The 22,321-nt window shown below is 42.0% G+C and overlaps 1 protein-coding gene across 2 annotated transcripts in view; it reads left to right on the top strand.

Annotated features, from left to right (window-relative positions):
• Window positions 1–22,321, top strand: part of bcas3 (BCAS3 microtubule associated cell migration factor) — a 260,468-nt gene that overhangs the window by 216,325 nt on the left and 21,822 nt on the right. For both annotated transcript variants that reach the window (XM_037479089.2, XM_037479079.2), the window contains one exon: window positions 18,257–18,433. In XM_037479089.2, the coding sequence (XP_037334986.2) occupies window positions 18,257–18,433 (177 nt within the window). The remainder of the gene's footprint in view (window positions 1–18,256; window positions 18,434–22,321) is intronic.

Raw genomic sequence — 22,321 nt, 5'->3', positions numbered from 1 at the left:
CAGAAAATCAGTGTTACGTTTAGCTTGGCTCTCTCCCAGTCCTTCCCTGTCATTTGCTGTATTAGCTGTGGTCTTGGTGCTGAAATGGCCCATTATGTGGGCTGTGTGAGTGTGTATGTATGTGTGTGCGTGAGAATGTGTATGCGTGTTTCTGTTTGCATGTATGAATGTGACTGATTATACTGTATATTTGTGTCCGTCAGTGCGAGTGAGTCAAAGCTTTGTGTGTATGTCAAAGTGTGTGTATGACTCTGTTGTTGTTTGTCTCCCCACACCACCACAGTGCCCGAAACGTTACTGGCTACACACCCTTTGATGTGTGTGTGTGTGTGTGTGTGTGTGTGTGTGTGTGTGTGTGTGTGACTGTGCATGTGTGTGCGGGCTTGCATGCATGCGTGTGTGAGTGTGTCTTGATGTTCTGGCCACAGTGGATGACAAGAAGTCCTGCTCTTTCTCAGCAGGATCCTTCCTGCAGCTGCCTACACACACACACACACACAACACCCTCCCTCCCCCCGCCTGCACACTCACCCACACACACATACATACATACACACACACAAGTAACACAAGGTCCATCTGCACATGGTTACCTCACCCTGGTTGTCCTCTTTTATCTTTTCATGTCTCTCTGTAATTTTTTATACTTTTATACAGATACTTTCTAGTATCATCCAAGTGTTTTTTGGATTTGTGATAAGCTGTAGCCACAAGTACCCAACCTTTTTTGCCTCACGGACTGAATTCATGCTAGAAAATATTTTATGGACCGGACTTGAAGATGTGGCAGATAAACATGGCAAAAGAAAAGTGGATGGATTTTGGACTGGGGGGGCGGTGGTAGTAGGAGTTGCAGCCGACAGGGAGGGGCGTATAAAATCCCAAAAATCCAAAGTTTCACACGGTGGGAAAGTCCTCAGAAACATTTTTATCACCATGAGACACAAAAAAACAATAAACCCAGACTAGTGACTAATGAATGCATTGAAACTCCAACTAACAACTCTGTGTGCACTCACAGTTCATTACAAGGGGACAAAAAAAGGAGGCCTGTGTGCATTTTCTTACTGCAGTACAACAACTTTGGGACAGACACATTCACAACAAACAGACTTGCAATATGCAAGTGGACCATGTTTGTACCGACGGCTCCCTAAATCCTTAACTTCTTGTGCGGTCACTCGTTAGCTGGTGGTAGCAGACACAAGAGCTCCTTATGATTTAATCTCATTCTGCCCATAGAGTGAAGTGCAATCTGGGAGGCCTTGATGGAGGCGTGTCTCTGTAAAATATGTGGGCACGACTGTCCAAACTATGCTTAGACCTATTTCATCAATTTCTTTTCCTGCGACTGGACATAAGCCAGGGGCAGACTGGGCCTTAGCCTTAGGTCCTAGCTGGGTTAGCGCCTTGTCTTCTTTGGCCTGTAGTCTGCCTGGTGTTGCTGGTTGCCTGGAAGACGCTGGCGTTTTCTTCCTTTTATTCAGATGCAATATTATAAATGTAGCGATGTCCATGAGGCATACTGGCCACTACACATAATCTTGTTTTAGTAATAGTTTAAAACGAAAACCTTTTTGAGCCTTTATATTTGACGACAGCCCTTTGTACTGTGTGAAGGCCTAGTTTTACATCTGTTAAATAAATAAACATAAAGAGGCAAGGCTAAGAGTCACCATGGTGACATATACGCTATCATAGCCATAGCTGTATTAATTACAGTTTTAAATAAACTATTTTTTAATAATAGGGAAGAGAATTAAAAACAGATGTTGGGTTATCTAGAACCTTTTTTTTGGTAACCAAGCCTAATCTTAAAGCTCCATGACCCCTAATTACAGCCTCCCAATCAGTGCAATCTGAATATCTCATTAGAACCAACCGCCTTTCATAGATTAACAATGAACTGTAGTGTTGATCACTATGTTTAATCATTTAGAGTAGTCCACTTTATATCCGTCAGGTCAAAGGTGGGTAATGCTGACCAGAAGAGATCTGTATCTTGATTAAGATTTTTTTTTTTTCACCACATAATTCAATCCATTACTGGTCAAAACTTGCAAGCGTTTCTAAATAACACACCCACCAACACAGCAGGTTTGTCCCTTAGTTAGTATCTGTGAAGAGACGGGACGGATCATGAATCTGCATGCTGCTGATGTTTGCCAGCATGGCTTCACAGCTCTGTCACAGCCAGTGGCTTTCAGTCTGATGCTGCCAATGATAGCTCTGCTGTGTGGACCTACCCGTGTTTGTGTGAGCACGCGCACGTGTACGTGTGTGCCCTTCAGTCTCAGGAGAGGCACAGCTCGTTGGTTTTCTCAATGGAGGCTGTCTCCTGCATTTGGCAGCCGTGTGTGCGTGTTTGTTTGTTTGTGTAGGTGTGTGTGTGTGTGTGCACGGACTGTGAAAACAACCTGTTGGTGGGTTGCATTATATCTTGGCTTTCAAGTATATGCAGTTTCCTATCAGTTCAATCTAGTTTCCTTTTTCAGATTGCTACACATGCACATGAACAAACATACTTACTTGTGTGCGTGCGCATGTGTGTGTGTGTGTACCTGCTGCCTGTGCAGAATTTATTGTTGTTATGTGGCCCAAAGTAAATGGATGACGTATCAGCCTTGTTTTCTCTCCTTCCATTGTCTGAGGATCATCTGGAAGTGCTTTAGACGCCATTGGCTCCTCAGTGCGGGACACTCTGAATCATTCAGAGACTCCCCATAACAATATTTCCATTGTTTATTTGTTTGCATCTCTGTGTCTTTCCCCCCAGTCTGGTTTGAAAAAAAGAAAAGAAAAAATGGGTAATAGAGAGAAGCAGAGGATAAGTTTGCACAAGAATAGAATTGTTGTAAAGCTCTCCTGGGTGTCTAGTGGTCAGTGGTATATCATCGATTGGCTTTGATGTTTTTTTCCATGAACATCTGTGAAATTGTTTTAATGTTCAGTAGGTTTAAAATGAGTGTTGCATCACTCATCTTTTAGGTCCAGGATAACTTTTGAGTGCATTGAGAAAAAATCCAGTGCTAATCAGCATCAACCACTTTTTATTTATTAAACGGATGTTTTTCAGAAAAATGATAATGGAAATGGCAATTATGAACTTTCTTCAATTCAAGAATGGAAATATCGGAAATGTGCAAGAATAGAATTTTGTATCATGTATAATGTATGTTGTTTTATGTGTGTGTATATATTTATGCGTGTTGTAGAACATGCAGTGTGTGTGGGTTCACATGAGTCTGCCTGTCACATTTCTGTGTATGTATAGGTGGGTATTTTACTGTATGTGAGCGTGTGTGTGTGTGTGTGTGTGTGCGTGCGTGTTTGTGTTGGCGGTGGCCAGCAGAGATCGATGGTCTGTAAAGTGGATTCCTTATTGGCCTGTTTGCTTTGGCAACTCTTGAAAGAAGCCCACTGATTACACTCCCAGATGTGTCATACACACACAAACACACACCTACACACACACACACACACTGTTCACTGCTGCTTGCTTTCATGTCTGTCTATGTGTATGTTGAGATGGAATAGGGGGAGCATACATACTTGCCATCCTTTAACCTTTTGTGCTTTGGTTAGGTTCGGTCCCCCCCCCCTTCCTCTCTTTCTCTCTCTTTAAAAGGTTTTATAAATCCTACTGGTAAATATTGTGACAACGTTTGGTTCATCTTAGGGTGTTTTGTGTCAGTGAAAAGCTTAAACGCAGTGTTTTACAGTGAGAATCCTTCTATCTCTCTATCTCTCTCTCTCTCTCCCTATCTTTATCCCTTGCTCTCTGATTCTCTGTTTGATTGAAGAGCGTGTCATCGGCAGCATATACGTTATTACACAGGTCCTGGAAATGAAAAGTGAGCCAAAAAAAAAAAAAATTCTCTTGATGTTAATGAATTGAAAAAATTGAAATAATGTTGTTTTCCGCTCAGCGTGATGTTTAAGATGTGAGGTACATCATTTTGATCTAAAAATGCAACAATGACTTTGAATGAACTCATCACTTTAACCTGAAAAAAGAAAAATCTATTTGGAAGCTTTTCCTCTGAGAAATAGGATCTTTGTGACATTCAATGTATAATGAATTCTTTCGTTTTTCATTGCAGTGTGTCTATGTCTGAGGGTGGGGGGTACGGAGTTTAACAGAGTGGCTGTGACATGATCTATGTGGATAATTGTGTTAGAGTGGAGTCTGTGCGTACAGAGAGCATGTCCTGTCAATACCGATGTAAAGCTGCCTGACCGCTATGGTAAATGACTATATAGACAGGAGAAAAAAGGCTGTGTGTGTGGGGGGGGGGGGGGTGTATTCATTAATTTCTAAGCAGGCTCAGTGTGTGTGTGTGTGTGTGTGTATGTGTGTGTGTGTGGCCCAATAAAACCCTGCTCATGACATTTTTACTGCAGGTAAGTGGAGGGTGAATTTATGGTGCTTGTTTAGAGGTCCGAGGAGGCTCGGCTGGCCGTGAGTTGGACACACGCACACATACATATGCATGCACACACATTAACACACTTTTTGTTTCCAAGTTAACTTTTCCAGCTCTAGTTCAATCCATATTCATGCAAACCGACAAGTTCTTACACCGAGCTGAAACCACAGTCTCCCACCGCCTATCCATTTCTGCCACACAGAGTCCAGAGTCCACAGAATCAGACCGATGACTCACAAGCTACATAGCGCTTAAGCAATACACTTACAATTTGCCTAAAAAAGTTGAATCGTGCTGTTACACGAGGACACTGACACATTTAACAGACGGTCGAACCAGTCAAATGGCACAATCAAGGAATTGAGAGGAAAGAGAAGAGGGGGCATTCCCAGGTGGCTGCTTGGCTTCAAATACAAATCTCCCCGAACTTGACGAGGAAATGAAATGGGCTCTTCCCTCCCCTGCAACACAATTAATTCCCTCTAAGACGCTTGCTTTTATACCCAAGAGAGAGACACAATGATGGAGGATTTATTTGCTTCAAATTAAGAGGCCAGTGGAGTATGGGTGGAGTCATAAAGCTTTTCTCTCCATCATAGCTGGCTTTTTGTTGCTCTCTCTCTCTCTCTCTCTCTCTCTCTATTTCTCTCTCTCTCTCTCTCTCTCTCTGTTTCCATCTCTGTCCCTGGCTGCCCTGCCACCTGCTCATTCTCATTCTGTTGTACTGCTTGTGGATGCCATGCAGGATGGAGCATGTGATCGATCCGGGTTGGCTCGATGGAGCAAGTTGTCTGAATTTAAAGCATTCCATAACCTAACAGCAATCAAAGTGGAGTGATCTCAGTCTATCCCCTTTGCCCCTCTCTGTGGTGTGAATGCCAGCTTAGGGACACATTAGGCGAGGTAGAGAGCGTTAAGACCAAATTGAATTGTGGAGGATTTCCAGGAACACAAGGCTGTGGCTTTGGGAATCCTTATCGTTTACCCCCCTGAGAGGAAGTCAGAAACCGAACAATATCCATGACCACTGATAGTACAGCATACCCAACACATTTTCTTTGCCCAAGTACGGTACACATTACCTTACAGCATTCAGGAAAAAACGGCCCTCCATGACCTATTTCACTCTTACAGCACCGAAAATTGTCTTATTCAGCATTTTAGTTGTACTTCATTATTTGTGTCATTTCTGGTTGCAAAAAAATAAAGATGGCTCAAAGCTCCACAACACATCCACTTCTTCTATACACAGATCCACCAACTGCACTGACACCGCAACACAATATTATTAAGGTAACGCTCCAGAAGCGTTTAGATTTGGAATGATATTATATGTATATATATATTTCTCAAAAAAAGTGTGGGGCTTGGACTGAGGCGAGAGACGGTGAGGAGGGAAGGAACTAAATTCTGTGTGATTGATAGAGGCCTGTGACCCTTTCACACACTCCCTCTGAAGCACAGATGACTTGGCATGCACACACTCTATCTTTCTCACACACACGTTTATTCACAGGCGGTGACACACACAAACCTTGTAATTGAATATTGTGCAGAAAGCAAACATTGTCGTGTAAACATATCATCTGTCACCTCTATAGCTTAATCCATATCCTTTATGCCAAATGGAGAAAAACACGTGTACACACACAGGCCTGCGGCCTGTCGAACAAACAAATGAGGCTGGAGTCCCTGTGAAAGTCATCACCATGACCATCCCAGCTTCATCATCACGTTAGCCCGCTCCATTACGCAGCAACACGATCTGGCCTGAAATCAATTAGCTGGCTGTGCTTGCACGCTGAAGTGTACACTCCCCAATCTTTGTTTTGGTTTGATGGAAAATATCGTCTAGCGCCAGTTGTGGTCTCCTCTTCTCTGACCAGATAAAAGATGCTTTATATCTGTACTGCGATGACGCAGTCTAGGAATAATATTCAAGTATTTATTATTGTCATTGTTCAATACGAGACTGCACGATATCTACTTGTAGCTCCCTCATTGCTAGAAAGACTTAAATTTGAATATAATGTAAACAATACAATACCATACAAACAAACCATATAAAAGTAGTACTGGATATAGAAATCAAAACGAAATAGTAAAAACAATTAACACTATAATTGAAAACATTTGTGTTTCCTTAATAGAAAACGTTGCTTAAAGTGGAAATGAGGGTAAAACCATCAGGTACTGGTATGATAATATGCAAAACCATCATAACATCCCTGTTAACTTTTGGGGCCTGCGCACGCAACTAATCTCACAGATATTGCTCATGCTCAGTAGCGTACCAGCGATGTTCTGTGTGGTTTTTATCACTAACGGCATAGTTTGAATAAAGATTTCCATAAATACCATCAACCCAGAAAACCAATATCCCATGACCATTACTGGTACTACTATACGTACACTGGGCACTGGTGCCGGTGTAAACAGGAAGTCAATTTGTTGCTTACCTACAGTTTTAATGGATGGTCGTGCTTGATACTTAAGATCTTTGTCTATATAAAATTGACAAATGGAAGGTTTTGATGTTTAATGTTTTGACAGACTATGACCCGCTGACGATGCTGCGCACAATTTAACTGCAAAACAGCTGATATTAAAATGTCGAAACGCCTGTAGTCTGTTATCCATGTGGAATTAGCCATTGGTGTTGGTATTTGTTCAAATATCAAGGTGGCTGTTGTATTTTGTTAAAATGTGTGTGTTTACTCCTCTACCCGAGAATGTATCCCTGGAGTGTCCAGATACATCCGTCCTCGGGAGCAGTTTTGAACCCCTTGGCTTTCGATGCTCTAAAACTCAGACGCACCGGGGATACTCAGTGTAAACGTAGTAATGCATATATGTTTTGAAATAGAAACAAAGTTGTTTGAACAGGGCCTCGTTTTTTCTCAAAACAGCGATCAGCTCCGTATGACACTGACTGAATTGGTATCTGCTTCATAGTTTCAGAAATGTTTCAAGCATCTCAAATATTAGTTGAACAAGTTAAATTCATACATAATGGTAATATACATTCTGTGGAATTGTGAGGGTTTAGGAACCGGGGATGTCGCATGTTTACAGATTGTAAAGCCCTCAAAGACACATTTGGCTTGACAAAATGAAATGAAAATGAAATATAGTTGATAGTTTGATATGATACGGTAGCAATTTAAGTTTAGATGTAGAACGAACTATTGTAGTTTGTAGATTAAAAGGGAAATTTGATTACAAAGAAAACTTTTAAAACTCAAAGATATAGTAATGTAAATCTAAAAGCTTAAGAAATTAAGAAAGCTACATAGCCATAGTAGCTCAATACAAACTAATTAACCAGGTCCACCAAGACTTACATGTGGATTTATAACGTAAATCAGCTTCAATCAATCACGTGTCTTTTAACTTCCACAGCTTATGTGCTATTACACATACGCTGTTCTCCAACTATTAGTTCTCCAACCAGAGCAGCAAGACTGACTTCCAACTCTTTTTTAACCATTTGTTACCAACCCCTCTGCATAGGTTTACTTTCTATGTGGCATTATCAAAACAGTGTAAGTTCCTTAATCACTGTCAGCTGTTTTCTATCAGCATATTGAATTACTCTCTCTCTGCAACTGTGTAAATTTGCAGCCAGCCTGAAAATGGATTGCACAAACTGACTCCTAATCTCCTGTTCCTCATTTCTTTTGAGTTAGACATAAATAACTGATCATTGTTTGTCATTTGTTCGTGTCGTGGGAGCCATGTAGGACTTAACCCCTATTCTTCTCTATTCAACCCACTCTGCTGTGGAGGCCTCATTATAGCTAACCACTGGGCCTCGTCCCAACACGCCACCCGAGCAGCCTGTCCCGTGGCCTGTTCAGAGGACGGACGGACCTGGCACTGGGGTGCGCTCATTACAGGGGGTGTTTACCTATTTCAACTTGCGTATTGTACATTGGTTCATGTGTTCTTGTATATGTCCGTGCAGGCCCTCTCAGGGTTTTCTCCTCTCAGGTGCCCACATCACTGTGTTTGGACATCACTTGATCTGTCAAAGAAACACAATCAACCCCAGAGAAAACCCAAACTCAGACAGTCCACAGTCCATGTGTATTTACCTCATGTGTGTGCATACATAGGAATGCATATGCTGTGCCATCAATCAGCGCTGGTGTCTATAGGCACAAGTATCACCCCATGACCATATACAGCATGCAAGAATGGATGAGTCAATGCTCAGCTATTGTCATACATAAAATATATAAACAGTATCTCTTTCTGATTTTCCCTCTACTTTTTTAAGTTTTATAAAAATATTATTAATGAACCAATTTTCCTGCATTTTTAACCATCCCACACAATTGGAAGCAGTAGGCTGCCATGGAAGCAGTTGGGGGTTGGGTACCCAGAGGATATTTATTGCCATTTTTTTTTTACAATCAAATAATGGAATAGACTATTATGTGATGTAATTTATATCCTTCCAAACCATGGGCATAAATAAGGTCATTAAACGCTCCGTTGCTGATGTCAAAGATAAGGCCGGCTTTCAGTCAGTGTATCATTTCATTCAAATTCTCACCAAACAGGGGAAAGAATATTTTTGTGTATAGAGTTGTATCTGTTGGAAGCAGATTATCTTCTTAAACTGTTGCTGTATAAAACATAATACTCTGGTACCAAGGATATCAGTCAGCTTGTTTGCAAAGAGGCTAAACAACCCTCCAAAGTTAGGCCGAAGTTTTCTGAGGACTAATATGGCAGGTCCATATTCACAGTGGTCAAGATATCTGAATGAATATGGGTTCCATGGAGACCAAAGAGTCGTCCCTTCACAGACACACCCACCATGTTGTTATTGTTACTATTATATTGGTGTAACACATTTAAAGCAAGAAAGCAGGAACTAGTGGTGTTTTTTAAATAGTGATTGAAACTCCTCATGTTAGGTGAGAGGGGAACATAGGAGACCAGTGTCCCTGTCCTGTGTTAAAACCAAAAGCGTGATATTTGTGACCTGTTTTCCTGTTACCTGTGGTTAGTTACATTGTTCACGGTCAGGACATTGTTCACCTATTTCCCCTAATTTGCATTCTTGTTCTACATAGTTTGGGTACTTGTTTTAGGTTCAACCATGTTTTTAACAATCCTACTTTGTTGACAAAACAAAACCACCACTGTTTCTTCATTACCTCGTTACATTCACGTGGCATTGAATGACACTTGAAACATTTTTCATAGAGTTAACCTTGTTGCAGTTTTTAATGTTTGGTTGATATGAGAATACTGTATTACTGTCTTCATTTTAGGGCTTAGGCGTTAGGAGCATAAATATTAAGGTTCGGCTTTGGCTTCAAGGAAACCTCTGTCTGTGTACTTCTTTGAGCGAGAGCGTGTGTTAGTGTGGGGCCGATTACATCATGCTCAGTTAGACACATACAAGTCATAGCTAGCAGTGAAATCCTTAAGCTTCATTGTGAGCAAAGCAGTGCTGTTGTCTAATTCAACATGCCTGGAATAAGCCATGTGGGCAGAAAGTGTGTCTGGGTAGTCTGTGGACTCGTCTGCAATTAACTGCACACAAGTTAATGCGTCTTCATATCCGAATGCCATATGTTTTGTTGTGTGTGTGTGTGAGTGTGTGTGTGGTAGCGAGTAAAGTGCCTCAAGGCAGACCCCCATATTGACGGGGATTACTAACACTTAACCGACACTACTGAGACTGCAAAGGGAGTAAATGATTTAGAGCCATTGCCCTTAATGTAATGAGAGAAAGGCCCCGCCTGTCAAGAACCTACAATCACACACACAGACACACGCATACCTACCTATGGGTGCTAATCCTGTGAGCTTACATCTCCATTAACACTAGCACTGCACCACAAACCTACTCCGCCAGCTAGCTCACACTCTGCGTTTCCCTGAGGATATCAGAGACACTCTCTTCCCCTCACGTTCTCTCTGATCGACTCATACAGACACACACAGCCTGAAGGGATGTCAGTGTGGGTTCACAGCACAGTCATAGAAGTATGTGTGAAAGTGAGTCTATTAAAAGTGTGCTTCTGTGAAGTAATCTATACAACATGTGAATAGTGTCATTGTATTTGAGTACAAGTGAATGAATCCACAGTCTATCTTCACACGATGCTGGAATGGATGTACAACATGGGATTGCCCTGACCTTTCAGTGCCATCTTCCTCTGATATGATGAACCCTCCCACAGCTGCATAGAGACAAGCTGCTGGAGAAAAGTCTTCTATTTGTAATTTGGACTAACTAACCAATACACAGTAATAACGACACTTGTTAACCCCTGTTATGCCGCTCAGGTTATTTCCTTTCCCTTAAAATCTTTTTTTTAAATAGTGCTATTTTCACACTACACAGTCACCAGAATGAAACGTTTGCATGGTAAGTTTTTTCCAAATCCCGGATAAGCTGAATCCTTAAATCTTTCATATTGACATTTCTACATCTGTATATTAACATTGTTTTAACCGCCAATGGCGCTTTTGCTGTCTAAAAACTGCAAATTTCTCAATTATGTTAAGGATCAGCAAACAAACAAAAAAACTACGTGGTTAGGTCTAATCAAAGATCATGTTTAGGGTTTCGAGAAGCTTTCAATTGGGACACGGACATTGGTTTACTTAGTGAGCATGTGTTTGACAGGTATTCGTGATATGTCAAATACAAATGTCATCTGTGAAAAAACATGCGGCGTAAAATATTGCCTTGTCCATCTTTACATTCATTATTAATGATGTAAGATATTTTGTAGAGAGAGTGTTGTCATTCCTGCATATAGCAAGCAATTGCTTAAAAACTAGCCTCATGGGTGCAAATTAACTATTGGTCAAAAGATGCCCAGTGGCTGCTTCTGTTTCCTGGAGGAAAGGCATCGGTGTTGTTTTCTTGGGCATTAGTTAGCTTTCATTGCTGACATCTGTTTTTTGCGAGCTTGTCGTTATGGTCATCACCCTTACCTTTGAGTCTTCACCCTGTCAAATAGCCAACAACTGAAGGTTTCAGTGTAACCTCTCAATACAATGCAGTCCAATGCAACTGCACCATTAGGGAGGCTCCACCGTGACCATACTGTGGAATTAATGCAGTCTTATCCGAAGCCTTTTAAGCTTTGCAAAGACATACATTTTTGCAATAATCACATTATCTTTTAGAGGTGTGCGTTATGAACACATAACTCAGTGTAATTCCCACCTGACTACCACCTAATTTACGATCTCTCTGTTAGTAACAGGCTGTTCCTGTTTACCCAGTGCCTGACTTCCCAGAAACAGCTAATACACTATCTCTCTCTCTCTCTCTCTCTCACGCACACACAGAACACACACACCCACCATTGCATAATATACAGCACCCATAATAAAGGAATTAGTCCGATCACCCCCCTCGCACTAAAGCCTAATTGAATTAACATAAACCAGGCATTAGCATCTTAACTGCACAGGTAACCCAGAAACAGTGGCATGAGACCTCGAGAACATTTGTGTGTGTGTGTGTGTGTGTGTGTGTGTGTGTGTGTGTGTGTGTGTGTGTGTGTGTGTGTGTGTGTGTGTGTGTGTGTGTGTGTGTGTGTGACTCGTCTTGTATGAATCAGGTTTTTTAATCTTCCAAACGAGGACACGTTTGTAGAGTGACCAACCTTTTCTAAACTGGTAGTACAGTTGGTGATGATTTGTGTAGCAATTTTCACATATTTAGGTCTCTGCCATGAATTGAGATTTACTCTACTGTATGCTGGATTGCAAAAAGGATCATTTTACCAAAAGATAAAAAAGAAAAAGGGGCATCACAAAATCGCTACAATGTTCGATGGGCCTCATGCAAGAAGAGAAATGTTCCCAAAGTTTTCAAGAGGAAATATGGCATGCACTTTCACAGCATTGTTGTTTATAACGGACCATGTTCTGCTAAGCCCCTTTCATGACCCCGATTCAAATCTGACTTTTGTCTTTAGTAGAAAAAGTTACAATCGACATTCATTCCAGAGGCAAACCTGGGTGGCCACTTTTGCTGTTTTTCCAGCATTTCCTTTTCCATCTCAGCAACAAATCCCATACATCTACCTCCAAGCAGCACTCAACCGTGTTCCAAAACAGTTGGAACCGAATTTGAACGAGAGACTGAACAAATAGTCTATCTATCAAAACAGATATGAAACCATAACCACCTAATTATTCCCCCGTAACGAATATGCACTAATGTTGTCTAAAGAAGGCCACGCCAGCTGTTGTTACTTAACACAATATGTCAAACAAATCTCATCTCTCATCTCATCTTCAACCGCTCATCTGGTGTCGGGTCGCCCCCCCACTTACAAACTTACATCTTCTCCATGTCCACAAAAGACATGTAGACCGGATGAGCATACTCCTAGGCCACCTGGATGATCTTTGCAAGAGTAAAGAGCTGGCTGGTTGTTCCAGGACAAAAACTGCAGTGTTCCTTTTAAATCCATGGTTTGACTATCGGCCGAGCCCCCCCAAAACCCATTGCTTTCAGCATCTATGGACGTGTCACGGTTTGGGTCCTCTTCCTGTCTTATTTTGTAGTTTTCTTGTGTCTCGTGTCTCTGGGTGAGCTTCACTTCCTGTCCTGTCATGTGATATCCTGATTGCTTCCACCTGTGTCCAATCACCTGCACCTCCCTTGTGTATTTAAGCCCTGTGTGCCTGTTGTCCCTTGTCGCGTCATCGTCTAATGTTAGTCATTGTTGGTGCACGTCCTTCTGTTCAGTCTACATTGGTGAATAAAGAGCACCTTTTGGAAAACTTTGAATCCTGCGCTTGAGTCCTCCCTTCCGCCTGCACCAGCACCCATTGTGACAGGACGGATGTCATCAATCTCTGGGGCTCAGCCACTAGGGATTTGTTTGACTCAGTGACTTTCACAAGTAAAATTGACGATTGATCCTTCCTCAGCCCCTATCCAAGAGGACGTAGTGGTTGGAGTGTTCCTTGCACCGCCCAATAACCTTCTCAATTGTGGTGATCAGTGTCTTCTCATCCTTACTGTACACATCCCCCCCTGCCAACCAAAAGTCCTTCTTTATGGTTGCACCAAACTCTTCCCACACTTTCTGCTTGGTCTCCTTCACGCCAGAGGCTGCTACCTTTTGGGCCCATCAAAACATTGCCACAGTGTTCCAGGGTATCATAACCCAAAAGGCCTCCTTTTTCAGTCGGACGGCTGCCAACATAATCATAAATGTTGATGATTTTAATTTAGCATCAAGTTTTTCTTTGTTATTTAATCTGGTTTTAGATTGTAGCCTGCTGCACACAGTTTCTGTTGAAGAAATGGAAGCTGTGTGAATCAGCAAATTGAATGGGCACAATATTGAATTGAAGCACTGATGTTAGTTTGTGAGGTGAATATGAGGTGCATATGGGATGTGTTTTCATATCCAACTATGTCATCCTAAGCCCCTGTTGTAAAGTTACACACACAAACCGCCTCAGTTTGATTAAATCTTTAAGGAAAGTAGCACTGGCTCAAAGGATAAGTAGGGCCAGTATGTACGGACTAACAGCTGGGAGGAGAGGGGCTTTTAATCCTGTCGGGTTTAACATAATGGAGGGGAAAACAGCAATCCAGGGCGTGTGTTTTGAATTGTCCTGCTCGTCGTCCACCAACATTCCATTTCCTGACTTAAATAACAGATTCAAAATAAGTGAGAAAAGACATTTGGATTCAGAAGACAGATGCCTCTTCAATTGAATGAATGTATTTATGAGCTTGATCTCAGACAATTACTGTGAAATTAAATCAAAGTAATCATGCTTGCTATTTTTTGAATATGTAATGGTATTAATGATATTGTATGTAAAAATGCAACATTGCAACCATGATTATAAATTATATCTACACAGGAAATGTGTTAGCAGAGCTGCAGCTTCTGTTTGTGTCAACACAGAATATGTGGAGGCACAGTTTGAGGGTAGCTCACGCATGCTTTAGCAGTGCTTGTAGTTAAACTCACAATCATTGTAGTTATGTCCCTTAAATAGACTTGAAAAGTACAAATATGCATCAACACTTGTTCAGTGGAAGTGAAACAAAAACATTAAGCAGTCTGGGTTGATTATTTTATTGATTAAATCAAATTATATCTATATCTAAGACAGAGAGGGATTGACTATATAGGTTGTAAGGATTATTACAGGAAATATTAGTAAAATATATGTAAATGAAGCCTATATAACTTGAACTTGAAATGTCACAACTGAAATAAACAACACTGGCCCTTACCCTTCATTAAGTGATGCAAGGCACAATGAGGCCAAACCTGTTATACATGATTTTATTTTCTTACACAGTAAAATGCACTCACTTTGTTCAAGTCTGCCAAGTCTGTTTGTGACTGTGTTTCAAAACTTCTGAACATCAGTTATCGGTAGGTCCAGTCTCAAGTAACAGTATCGGCCTCCGAAGGCCCATATTGATCAAGGCCTGGTTTCCTAAACCTAAAGCTCTTCCTAACCTTCTGCCAAGCTCTTATCATCCAGAAAAGCCTCCGCTGTCAAAACCTTTGATCTGCCTGGCTCACTGGCTATCAGCCAGCAGACTACTGTGTGTCTATGTTTCTGTGTGTGTGTATGTTTGCATGTGTGTGTACTCCTCAGGCCTGGCAAATCTCAGCTCTGCTGCAGGCCGGTGACAGGTGCTAATGTTGGGGCGAGAGGCTGCACGGGCCTCCATGCTCCTTGCTGTGATAACACTGAGCGACCTCCGAAAGCACACAAACACACACGCACACGCTCACTCTCACAAACACACAGTGGCTTAGCTTCCTGATAAGTTAGCTGCACTTCAGAAGCAAACTGTGTGTGTGTGTGTGTGTGTGTGTGTGTGTGTGTGTGTGTTGGATTGATTTTTCAAAGGATTCCCCTTCAGTGCCAGCAGGTCCTCTATCAAAGATGGCCATGAGTGTGTGTGTGTGTGTGTGTGTGTGTGTGTGTGTGTGTGTGTGTGTGTGTGTGTGTGTGTGTGTGTGTGTGTGTGTGTGTGTGTGTGTGTGTTCATGAGTAAAACAACAGCTCTGCATTTTGCCTTAGAGGTGATATTATGTTATTATGATGTGCAGGATGGTTGATTTAATGCGGGATAACTGAATGCGTGTGTGTACGTGTATGTTTGTGTGTGTGTGTGTAGTTTGTGTCTTTTTAAAGGCTGAATTGAATTTTGCAGCTGACAAAGACCCATCTGGACAACACAGCTTAGTGCCTCATTGCTTATAGATGTTCAACATGCTAAAACCTCCAGCTGACCATTTGGCAGAGGTCTGACATGCCTACGAATTTTAGAATTTCATTAAATCAACCCCTTTCAATGCAAACCACAAAAGTCTTAGTACGTGGGTAGCCTTATAGTATAATACGAGTTAAACACATCTTAATCACACCCTGATGGCTTCATTTTCAATAATTTAATGTCATATGCTACAGTGCCTTAAATGCGACTCTTTTCAATTTAAACCATCTCTGAGCTTTTCTTCCAATCAGAAACTGAATAATTACAATGTTGTTGTCTGGTTTAGTTGCCACTACCTTCATATTAAATAGTCAAGTTCAATCTACATCCATCCTTGTTCTCTCTACTTCCAATATGCAAGCACACACACGCATCCAAACAGACACATGGTTGCTGGTCTTTCCAGTAAAAGAGGGGTTCTTCTTTTCCTGTCTTCACTCTTTACTTTGAAGTCATTCTGGCTACCTTCTCACTGAAGTTTTGCTGATACCCACATGACCACCAGAAAATCTGTGTGTTTTTGTTTGTTTGTGTCTGTGTGTTTCCGTGGGTGTGTGTGCGCGAGTGTGTGAGTGAGTCCACTCGTCTTAGAAAATGAGACAGAGAGAAAATGTCTCCATGAAGTGAGAATACATCATGCCTTCTTCCAAGTTTAGTGATTGAAAACGCTGTTTCATCATATTGGTCTGAAAGCCAAGCACTTGACAACTTTGTGTAATGTGTGGTCTTTTGACCCTTTGGAGACCTTTTAAAGGTATTTTAGATATTCTGTGCAATGCTGCATTTGTTACTACAACAAATGACTGGCATACATTTAAGACAATATACAGTATATATATATATATATTTATGTATTCAACTACAGGACTACAGGTCACAAAGTGTATTGGATAAAACATTAATTGAATGTTTTCCAATCTGATAAGACAGTGACCTGAGTCCACAGGGACAGAAGCTGGCCTTCACCTTGCTGCCTAAGGCTACTTTCTACAGGCAACAGCTTATAATATCTTCCTCTTGAGATAAGGTTTATTCTCGCCCCGCCTACCACTAGCACCAATGTGTAGCTTAGGTGTCCATCCCCTGAAAGGCTGAGTTGGAGCTTTCCTTCAAAGCGCTATGGCTCATCTCCACAATGCCTTAGAGCACATATGTCAAGGCCATTTCCGGCCTGCCGGATGACTTTGCAATTATCGCAGACTTTGCCTTATCGCATTTTATTGGTCTGGCCGGCTTTCGATCAGAGTGGGCAGTATCTGGCCTGAACCTGAAATGAGTTTGACACCTCTGCCTTAGAGGAAGCGGTCAGGATGTGGAAGCACCCTTTTTCTCCCCATTAAATCCTTACCCTTCCATCTTCAAAAATCCCTTATTTTCATGCATGCAGGGCTACCTCTGTGTTCATATTATCCTGAGTTACACTACATAACCCACGTTCTAGCGTTGCATGTCTGCCTGACAGGCTGTATGTGTGTCACACACACACACAATAAGAGAGAGAGAGAGAGAGAGAGAGAGGGAGGGAAAGGGAGGGAGAGAGGTGGGGTAAAGGGGAGGGAAACAGGTTGCAGACTTTCTGGCTCCAAAGCACAAGATCTCTGGGATTGCAGAAATCACGGCAGACAGAAAGGAGAAAAGATTAAGGAGCGGCGTAGGTCTGGGTGGATTTGGTTTGACATGCATGAAGATTGTGTTGTGTGTTTGTCTGTTTGTTACTTCGAACCAGCTAATACGCTGGACCCCAGAGGAGCCGTTTCGCAATTAATTTCCTTTTTGGTTAAGATGTTTGAGTCTAGTGTTAAAATAAAATGATTTGCATTTTAAAGTAATTTTGGCAATATATCTTTAAGGTTAAATTGAGAATAGACAAATTCTTCTCCTTTTAGAATCATTAAAATCGTATATTTAAGACCAACGATAACACTCTAATGGCAGAGGCTTCCATGCCAGGTGCCTTTTGCCCATCAGGATCTCAACTAATGCTCATTCATACACCAAATTGGGTTTGAGTATTTTTTTGCTGAGGACACTTTGACTTGAAGAGTATAGCAGCAAGGGATTGAATTGCAGATCTTCTGAATAAGGGCCAACCTGCTCTTCTAGAGTTTTTAAAAGATGTATTTAGTGGAAAATTGACAAACTTCTCAAACAGCAAGTAACACTTCATCACGCTAAGTTAACTTAGTACAATATGTGTCCTCAAGAGTATCATTGAATTAAGTTGGATAGAATGGAAATTCTGATGCTGAATTTGGTTACCTCTAACTTAAGTACAGTATTTAAACAGTAAATAGGAAATGTACAAAGTTCCCATGTTCGTTTCGACCTCTATTGCAATTGCTAATTTCATAACATCATTGGAATTAAAGCTTCCCTGCAACAAAGTTGGCAGTTAGACAAGCAGAAATGGATACAGCTTCATATATTTCACTCAGTTTCAAATGTCCTGAATTGGTCCTGATCATGTAAATCAGTTCATTATTGGAGGGTTGGTACAAATGCGAATATCCTTCAATTTACATATAACCAAAAGAGCCTTAACCCTGTGTTTGTGTTTTGCGTGCAGGTCCTTTCGACGGACGTGGTGTGACCTTGCTGGAAGTGTGTGGTAGCTGGCCAGAGAGCTTCGGCATACCGCGACACAACGTTGGCTCAGCAGACGCCAGTGACGAAGGCCTCCGGGAGAGACTGGCAGATGCCATGTCCGAGTCCCCCACCAGGGATATAGTGGGATCTGCTACAGGTCAGCTGAGATCATACCAAACACGCATTCACATGTACAAACACTTCCCGTGAACATTCTCCCAGTCGCAGCCGCTGCATCTTGTGGTCCGCTTTTTCCAACCGGGAACTCAAGCTGCTTCATTTCTCGCTGTAAAGCCAAAAGACTCCATCGACAAAAGGGGAACCGAGCGAGGGGGAGTACAAACGACCCCACTTCCCCGCTGCCAGGATAAGGACCAGTGATGGATTAGCTCACCACTAGAATGAAGTTCTGGTTCTGTGTGTGTGTTTTGCCTTTTTTTTGGCATATCTGAAGGTGCCTTGCTTCCTGTCTGTATGTGTGCACAGCAGACATGCCGTTGGCCCTCACAGTCCAAATGGTTAACTCGTTTAGGAAGTGGCGGTACGTTCTCTTTCTCTACTTCTTAAGTGAGTGTGTGTGTGTGTGGGGGGCGGGTGGGGGGGGGCGTGGCGTGTTAGAGGCAGCCAGAGGGGTAGGGTGTGGTGGGGAGACGTTGGAGTAGAGCAGTGCATGTGGGGGGCGGCGGGGGGGGGGGGGCGCGGTCACAAAGCCCTAATGGATTTAGCATCGACTATCACCCCCCAACCATCCCCAGCCATATCCAGTCCTGCCACAACTCCCACCCCCCCCCCCCCCCCCCCCCTCCACACACCACACAAGCTTAGGACTTAACCTCATTTGTAGCCTCTCTCTCTCTCTCTCCCTTTCTTTGACAACCCCCCTCTCCCCGCCCCCTGTGTTTCTTCATTACATTACATTTAAGAGACTCACAGACACCAGTGTTCAGTCGTCTCTTGTTCTTCTTCCCCAATCCCCCCCTCCCGCCCCGGTCGCATCTTGACCTCCACAAAATTCATTACTGATCACATTACATCAAAATACAGCTTGTGCTCTACACACACACACAGACAAACACACATTTCCTGCGCCTTGAGCTGTGCTGAGGACATCATCCACAGGGAATGTGATGGACTTGTTGGTTCCTCCATTCATCCATATGGGCAGAGAGGCTTTGGTCTCTTTAGGCTAATCTAATAGCACAGCACTTCTCCGCTGTGACATAGGAAATGTCCCTGTGTTTGCTCTAAGGAGGAAGGCCAGAGATGGTCATGAGCTGGAATTTGATTTTTACATTTTTTAAAGGCCTGGTGTGGTCTCTGTTGTCAGTTTTCTGACTGAAATAGCTTGACTTTGGTGTGTGAAAGATAACTTACAAGTTCAGGATTACTGTCGGCTTTTGCGCATATTTATGTGGTGACGTGGGTTAGGGGGAATGAATTTTACTCAACGATTACTAGATAGTTTCCCTTTCACCCCCATATTATATGTTTACTCTCCTCACTGGGACAGACAGAAATGAAAAAAGTGAGGAGAAGAGATACATGGACGAGATAAGACAAAGAGACAGAGAAAGAGAGAAGGTGATGGATGGAATTAGACGTATGCTGATCCTAGTTTCCTCAGTTTATACAGCAAAACATAGGCTCAGTTTAACATTTTGTCACGAGCCGCAGAGAAAGGGACGGGCATTGAATACAGAGTAAGAGAGAGTGGGAATTTGCTTTAATTGGACCATTTCATTAAATGTTGTACTGTTAATTAGCAGCGTTCATTTTCTGATGTTTTGTGATCATTTCAACCTTCTCTCTATTGTTGGATTTTAATATGCAATATCAGTTGTAAAATGAATCAACTGATTCACTTATATCATTACTTGGCAGGCCATTATGGTGTCTGCCCAGTAACATTTTACAGCCGTTTCAATTGGTTCATATCCATTTTTTGCTCTCCAAACATCTTGAAACTCGAGCTACACAAGTATACTGTATTTTCTTTCTCTTACCATAAGTAGTATCAACCCATGCACACACTATTGGATGTGCATAATATTCAACGTTATTAGACCAGACTTAAAGAGCTCCTATCTAAATATTTTTCATTACCACCATCTATCAAAAAGACGTTGAAATGAAAGCTTCCGCGTTCTAATTGCCGCGCTGACTGAAAACATGGACGGACGAGCCGGAAAAACACAGACACTCCGCTGCATTAGAGAAAGTCCCTTCAAAATAAAATCCCAGGATGATTTTTTTTTTTACTTGCCGCTTTACCCGCGACTCACTACAAACGGGTCCGCGACCCACTAGTGGGTCGGGACCCACCAGTTGAGAAACACTGATATAGTTCACTGTAGTTTGAAGTGTAAAATGGTATGGTGCTGTTATCAGTACAGTAACTTCACTTTTGAGTGTAGAGTGTACCTTTGGTTGCCTCAGTTTCAGTCTCCCTCATAGATTATAGTCGTTATATAAAGTATATAAAGCAAGAAACAGCCTACTTTCAGGAAACATTCAAAGATGGTTTGGTGACAGACTAGGAGACTATAATTTATGAGGGAGACTGAAACTGAGGCAACCAAAGGTACACTCTACACTCAAAAGCAGGTGCATATCGGTCTGTGGGGTGAAGTTGTGGAACAACTTATAAGATAAGATCAAAGAGCCAAATATGAGATCTGTGAAAATATTCAGTGAGAGAAATTTAAATTGTATTTATTTGTGCGTGTGTGTGTGTGTGTGTGTGTGTGTGAGAGAGAGAGTGTGTGTACTAATAGGTGTATGTATGTATGATGAACAGAGGAGTGATTTTAATCTTCAACGTAATATATATTAATTGAGAATATTAATAAATGTAGGAGGTATATCCGCTAAATGTGCAAGTAAAATAAAAAAAGGTTGTAAACATATATAGGAAATTACGTTGATCATGTAAAAGATTAATTTAACCGAAAGATAGGGGTAGGGATCTATAAGCGTTTGCTTTCCTCTACTCCTTTTCTTGAACAAAAGGTAACTTTTTCATTTTATTTTGTGGTCTATGTCTATGTTGATTTTTAAATATCTTATTTGTTAATGTCTAAATGTTCAAGAAATAAAATGCTTCAATCAATCAATCAATAACAGGCCTGAAATGAGGGTTTCAGTAAAAAGGTGTTCCAGTAAAAAAAGAAAACCGATACCATCGTTCAAAGAAACATTCCTGTATGTTGTCATGCCATGTCAAGGACTCTATGTCCACATATTAAGTCAGAACCTTGGGATTGAACCCCCACCCTCGGGTTTAAGGGATCTGATTCCCCCCCGACTTAAGTCGCACTCGAGTCCGAGTCTCAAACTCGAGTCCCTATCTCTTATCATCGTCCCTTTTACCGTAAAAAACCATACCAACAACTTTTTACTCCGTAAATTTTTTTCTGTGGTTTTTCCTATAAAATGAAAATACGAAGCGTAGCCGCTAAATCGGAAGTACGTAGATTTTCACAGTAAAAATCGACGCAACCGTCTGTAATGACAGCAGTTACCAGGGTAACACGAGGAGAAAAGTTCATTACGGATATAAATAAATAATCCTGGTCTGACGGGATGTGTTAGCAGCAGTAGTTGACTACACTCGCTGCTCTTGGCTCTGATATTTATTGTCCACGTATTGTTTTGCTTCAGTGAGCAGAGCAGAGACAGTTTAAGGAGATCGCAGAGTAAACGGTCCGCCACTGGAGTGCATACGTCCCGACGTCAGCGAACCGTCGATCGGGCTGCCAGCGCCACCCCCCTGTCAGTCGTCAGCCGTTCGCGCCGATCGTCAGTGGCCCGCGTTCAGTCGAAGTCGGCAGTATCTGCCCGGACCTGAAATGAGTTTGACACCCCTTCGGTAGATGGTCAATGCTTGCTTAGCTAAACATGTTTACTCACCTATCAGGGGGGGTTTTCAGATGCCTGATAAAATTTGACGTGGTTGAGCCAGAATCTTTTATTGTAATGGCGCATATTTTGCATTGCGCGGTTCTTTTGTTGCCGTCTTGTTGGAAGGTTTTGAACCCAAAGCTCA

This window comes from Pungitius pungitius, chromosome 3 (assembly GCF_949316345.1).
Source record: "Pungitius pungitius chromosome 3, fPunPun2.1, whole genome shotgun sequence".
NCBI lineage: Eukaryota > Metazoa > Chordata > Actinopteri > Perciformes > Gasterosteidae > Pungitius > Pungitius pungitius.
This window is presented reverse-complemented; position numbering and strand designations above follow the sequence as displayed.